This window comes from Histoplasma capsulatum, genomic scaffold (genome assembly GCF_000149585.1).
Source record: "Histoplasma capsulatum NAm1 scaffold_8 genomic scaffold, whole genome shotgun sequence".
Lineage (NCBI taxonomy): Eukaryota > Fungi > Ascomycota > Eurotiomycetes > Onygenales > Ajellomycetaceae > Histoplasma > Histoplasma mississippiense.
The window spans coordinates 437,793-443,885 of NW_001813975.1; the positions used below are offsets into that span (position 1 = coordinate 437,793).

Here is a 6,093-nt window from a genome sequence, read left to right on the forward strand (position 1 = left end):
TTCTTATATGTGGAGGGCATTTTTGGCTGCAGCCTATGTTCATATGTAGCGACAGCTGTTTGTTTGAAGTTGCATGAAGCCCAGTAATAATTGTCGCCGGAAGCTGGTGAGGTTTTTTTCTTCTCCTTTTGGGGGTTGGCTGCAGGTGGAGTCGAGGCTAAACTGAAATAGTAAAACGGTAACCCGACTCTGGGGTCTAATCCTAGCCTGGGCGCTTTGTAAGCGCCCAAGCGCCCGCTAATTTTGAATCCCATACGTCGAGGTAAACAACACCAGGACAGAAAAGATAAAAAATCTCAACGGGAAGATTGAATGTATAGTTCTGTGTCTGCGGAGTGACATACCACCATTAGCAAGTATATAGATACGTTATTAAACCAATTTGGTTCTTTTGTGTGTCACTATTTCAATACAACTGCCCTAAACCATGGTACTGGCGAAGCTTTTCTCCGGGGCTCAGTGCAAGGAACTGAGAGTCAGGGCAAGCAGGAAACCTCATACTGGGAGTCCCAACAATGTGAGTAGGACTGATGAGGGTGATACCCGTCAGAGGTGCTCTGCCGTGTGAATGGGTAAGCTATCCAGGGCCAAAAGTCACCGCGCGACGCCATCGCTCCCCATTTCCCGTCCTACCCTGATCCTCGGTTCACTAGTTCCAGGCTACTTCAACAGAGGTGATCTTGTTTCCAATCCAAAACAGGCCACTCGCTGCCAAATTGAATCAAGATCTCAAAGAATTATGCCCTCCCAAGTATCTCATCTCTTTAAAAATCTGAATCTCAAAGATAAAAACATCGTAGTGAATTCGCCGCATTGGATAATGATCGCCTGTCCTGGTGCTTTTCCATCTCCAGCGGCTCCGCCCCAGTAATCTGTACTGACATAAAATAGTGCTTATAAGGTTTTTCGTCTTTCCCATGTTATTAAAGATCTTCTCCAGATTTCAAGAATTGCACTTGACTTGCTGATATCTGGGGTTCGGTACTCTGCTGGAATAAAATGGCGCGCTTGGGCCCTTCTCGATAACTACTGCAAACAAACGACTGAATATTATTTGCGCACCACAAGTTCACCGCTGTCATTGCCTTCGCCTGTCATTGCTGAGCACTGTTAGGATCTTATTTTGGTTGAGCCAACCAGGCCTCATGAGAAACAACGGGACTGAACCAAGAACAGGACATTACTGCTGGAAGACCGGGCTGTACGCGGCTGGTCCCAACAAGGACATGGACTGCAATTTCATTGGATTCAATTGAGGGGCAAGATTCGCGAACCCCAGTTACAACTGGGAGTGGTGTAAATTTCGCATAACATTCCCTATATGGGTTGCTGGCTGTGAAGAAGAACAATTAATTCCACTGACCATGGTCAGAGAACTGGCTGCCTGTGACCAGTTCCTGCTCTCTCCTAGTTGTCTGATCATATGGACGTCCAGTTGGAGGAAATGTTCTGTCACACCTCCAAAGGGGCACGCAACTGCCACGGCCCCTGGGAAACCTGATCTAACTTTCACCATCTCTGCCACCTCTAACTTTACCTCCATCAGCTCGCCCTCGAAAACCTTCAACTTTAGAGGTCGGTGTTGATTATCGCCTCGGCCATGAAGAAGTAACCCCATTGACGTCTCCAAGATTTCTATTGGCTCCTCCGACAAAACCTTCCTGATGAAGTTCTATCACCCTTCTATCGCTGTGAATGAGTTCTTCAATCACCTATTTCTGACCTGAACCCATTAAAAACCTGTGAACATCCCCCTCTTCCAATTATAGTTCTGGGACGTAGTGTCGTATAACTGACGATGACACAGGCCCTTTAGGCCCCTAAGCGTTCCCAAATCCTGGACCTGCCAACCCGCTTGGTCTTTTTGCTATCCGTGGTCTTCCTCAAATGCTTATTGCAACGGATTGCAAGAGTATCTTCTACCTTGGGCTAGGTTGTCGTATCGTGCTGTTTATTAACGTTAGTAAGGTTCACGCTGGAAAGATAGCTTCAGACACTTCAAAACGGTAGCTTTTCCCTCAACTTCTCGAATATTCTCCTTTTCTGGTAGAGACAGTCGCCCCATTACATGATATATCAACGGACGGCGCGGATGCTTGCTATGAGTCCCACGTTGAATCTTGGCGGAAAGGAAGAATGTCTCAAAACTATCCTGCCAGTTTTGGGAATATCTCAAGTAAAAAAAATGCAATTTGATGCGAAATATGTCATTATCAGTTTGGGAAAAAGTAAAATTTGCAACGATTTTAATAACGGAGGAAATTGATGGGTATATCCCTCCCCTGTTCTTTGTACTTTGAACAACACCAAGATTTGTGCGACATAAACATACTGATGAAATTGAAATCACATCCATTCGCAGCATGTAAGAGACTTGAAGACTCTTTTGGCTTCATGGCTTGGGGACCCTTAGCATCCTGTCCAGTGTCCAGTCAACAGACGTATGCACACACCAAACAACAAACAATGGCCTCCAGATTGCCATGGCTGGCAACACCAAACAAATTTCGCCTAGGTAGTTTGATCTGGATTACGCTACAGTGAGCAATCCAGACGGCAGCTGTACCTACTGATTACGGCTTTTGGCCGATGGAAACGTATCTGCCTCATCAGTCAGATGGATGAACACCAGACAAGGCAGAAATACGAGAAAATTCGAACACTTACAGCGGGAAGTATGCTTTAAGTGAGAGGTTATCTACCTCGATGCGAGCCTGTGCTACAAGTACCTCAAATTCTTCCCGAGACATATGCAATCGCTTCATAAGCGGATACAATGCCAACGATCCAAAAAGACGATAGACATTGGGTCTATTTAAACTTCCTATCTCGCGCATCCTGGGATCTGAGGAGTGTCAACGAATATTGGCTCCACGAACGGGCCTTGGACACGCTTACCGTTTGACCATGCAGCTAATGGGATATTGATCAATTTCGTTTCAACATTGACAAATCCGGCAGATGTTAAGAGGTTTCCCAAATTCATTGCAACCCTAGGATCTTTAACGTCCTCGATGCTTCGAGCGTATCTCGAACTCCACTGCCTCAAGGCGTGATCATTCGTGATTGTACCGTTATCTGATTGGACATTGAAATACATTTCGGCCATCTGTACCCAGCCACCAGGCCTCAGGGTTCTAATAATGGGAATGATTTGATCTGTCAGCCGGCTCTGCTCAGCGCAACACCCATTTCAAACTGTTTTGCATCGTTTTGTTTATATATCGAAGTGCTCGTAAGGTAGCTACTTACCTTTTGATATCCCTAATATATCTCGGCCATCTCTGTCGATGCAATCCAGAAGCGATAAGCCTCGAGTGAACAAGGTCGAAATGGTTTGGTGGAAATGTGAACGTTCGATTCAGGTCATCAACCTGGTTACACTGGAAGTTAGCCAATCAAAATATCATCCAAGAATTGGAGTAGTATGAAAATGTCTGCTAGGATGCCCGCCGCTTTGGGCCCTGAGTGCTCAGTGTCTATTATATGATTCGAAGTGCGGAGAAATTCCACATTAACCAAACCAAAACGAGGCCCCCGGAAATATTTGTGTTAAACTGACCTGCAGCCACAGGTTCTCAGGAGTGTCATCCGGCTTCATATGGGGAGATATATCTACTCCAATAACCTTCAAGCGGTGTTAGCATAGGTCACTTTGAGGGCAACAGCAGCGCTTACTTCACAAGACGGATATTGTTCGGCAACTTCGACAGCCCAAGCCCCGTTCCCATAGCCGCAATCGAGAACTCGCTTTAATGAGTGCACTGGAGGAAAGATCAATCGATTATCGAAAACTTTGCTGAGAATTCGATGTTGTAAGTCGAGCCTCTCTATTTCATCCTAGATCATGTCAGCAATGACCTAAAACAATAGTTGGGCCAGTTGATACTACGCGCATACATCGTCAACAGGCCCAAAATAAATGCTATTTTCCAAGGAGTAATTTTGAAATTCTCTCCCTTGGTACGTGGTCAGTTCAAGGAAAGATTCGTCCAATTCCGTGGTTCCAGATTCTGGGTTCCTGGGACACAATCTGGCGTCAGTTAATGTGCTGTTGTCACTATCACAGACACGGATGTTGGTACATGGTCTTAGTCTGAATCCGGAATATATTTCCGATCTATTATGAGTATCCGGGGCTGGAGGGAAAAGCAAAGGTTGACGCTGGAATGCTATTTTCTTAATGCTCGAGTGGTACCAACAAATATTCGAAATTGAAGTTTGAGTACATCGAAAACTGATGTGGAACGTCTCCCTTTCGTCGCACATACACTGTTATACGCCGAAACGGATCGAGCTTAGATATACACCCGAGGATCAAGCCGGCTCTCCTCTACGGTTCTTGCCAATGCCGGTGATGCAGACCATGGCATTGTAGGTCTGTTGGCAGTCTTATTCATTGTGCGTACCCTTGCCCTGCATTAAACTTGGGAGAAACACCAAGGGATTTGACCATCGGAAATATCCTGGTCTCAACTGCTTTTTGCATCTAATGGCCATGTACAGTCAGTCCTTCCCGACTTCCGTCTATTTCCCGCCCAATACCATCACCGCCGACAATTCTCGTTTTACAATCAGCCGAATTCGTTCTCTTAGGGCTCCATAAAACTAAAGCGACAATGGTTAATTACGCCCTTACAAATGGGGCAAAGTGGTATGCATGGTTAACTAGGTGGAGTTAACTCACACCCTGGAGTATTTCTTGGATGCACCCAATTATGACGGTGGATGATTGGCGAATCTAAAGTCACATGGTTAACGATATGACAGCTGGCGGTTCTCACTTTCTATGCGTCCTGGGTATTGCCTTGGGGGTTGGTGATCGCGAATCAGCAATCTCACTGGGGCTATTAGACCACTCTTGATATACAGAAAAGCCTAATATTCGTCCCGTGTCGTAAAGGTTTTTCGTCGGTATAAATTCTACTTCAAGTGTGACCTAAGGTTGGACAGGGGTTAGCCGTAGCCATTGAACCTTTAACCCGCATAGTCAGGTGTGACAACACGTCATCGGAACCTCCATTTTCGGCCGCAAACCTGGGCACGGAATTCTAGACGTCTTCTATCCTCTTCCCAGTGACATGGACTTGGGACCTCGCCTGCTCCCGTCCCGTGTGCGTCAACAACGGACCCGATAGGTGGTGCCATACCCTTCGCCCCAAACCAGTCCGAACAAAAAATTGAAGTCGGATACACAATTCCGATACATTGCCATCCTCGGACGTCCCTAGACTATTAGCCATGTTTTGGAAAGTGGCGATCAATATGGAAGCTGGTTCATCGTCAACTGAACGGATGACAAGGGATGCTTGCGAGACAGAACAGTTGGCAAATTAACCTGTTCTCTGAGGTTGGCAACATGGGGCGGAAGTCGAACACGATCGCATGTCCACTTCTGCGAATAATCAATCTGGACCTGCCATTGGCGTGCCGTGTGGTGAACATGGTGGTATCCTTTGCTTGTCTAGCTAGACAATAATCATGCCCTCGTTCCTGTTAGCCCCTTTGTTGCGGTGACAGTTAGCCATTGAACTCTATTATCCTGTTTTGAACTTGGGCGTTCAAGAGGTGAACGTCATGTGGTTGTTTTTGCAGTTCGCGAGATGAGAGCTTGAATGAAATTCTATGCAAAAAAGAAGGCGGTGTGCGAAATGCAGAGCAAACTAACTTGAAAGTCAAACTCGAATTGAATATTTATGCAGTCATCTGCTGCAAGAAATTATCTATCCGGCGTGGTCTCAAATGTCCGCCCAGTTTGTCGGGTCCATTTCAGCCCAGTCCCACTTACCCTTCGATGGTGCCATCCTGTGAGTACTTATTTACCCGTGTGTCTATCTATTTATCAACACTATTCCACCCCCCGACCCACAATTGACGTGGCGTCCTCCCTTTCGTCAAGATGTGCCTCTCTTTTCTCGACTGCAATTAAAAGGGACAGGCTGCTTTTTGATGAGCAGAATGAAGGTAGAAAAGTCAACTGTTCTATCAGTACGATAATGCCAAGGAAATGAAACAAGAAATTACAACCATAAACACTCAAATTCCAATTGAAATGGGAATTGAGTTATTGATCTCAGTTGTCTACACTATGAG

At 45.9% G+C, this 6,093-nt stretch overlaps 2 protein-coding genes across 2 annotated transcripts in view; both read right to left on the reverse strand.

Moving 5' to 3' along the window:
• The window catches only part of HCAG_07125 (90S preribosome/SSU processome component KRR1), a gene marked incomplete at both ends in the record, with an annotated part of 1,587 nt that extends 1,237 nt beyond the window's left edge, over positions 1-350 (reverse strand). The window contains one exon of the mRNA XM_001537653.1: positions 345-350. Coding sequence (XP_001537703.1) covers positions 345-350 — 6 coding nt within the window. The remainder of the gene's footprint in view (positions 1-344) is intronic.
• Positions 351-1,960: 1,610 nt separating this feature from the next.
• On the reverse strand, positions 1,961-3,100 carry HCAG_07126 (conserved hypothetical protein; the record flags this gene model as incomplete). The annotated part of the gene is made up of 5 exons (XM_001537654.1): positions 1,961-2,043; positions 2,333-2,417; positions 2,454-2,535; positions 2,668-2,737; positions 2,899-3,100. 5 exons carry the CDS (start codon positions 3,098-3,100, stop codon positions 1,961-1,963), a joined length of 522 nt encoding a protein of 173 aa, XP_001537704.1.
• Positions 3,101-6,093: the final 2,993 nt, after the last annotated feature.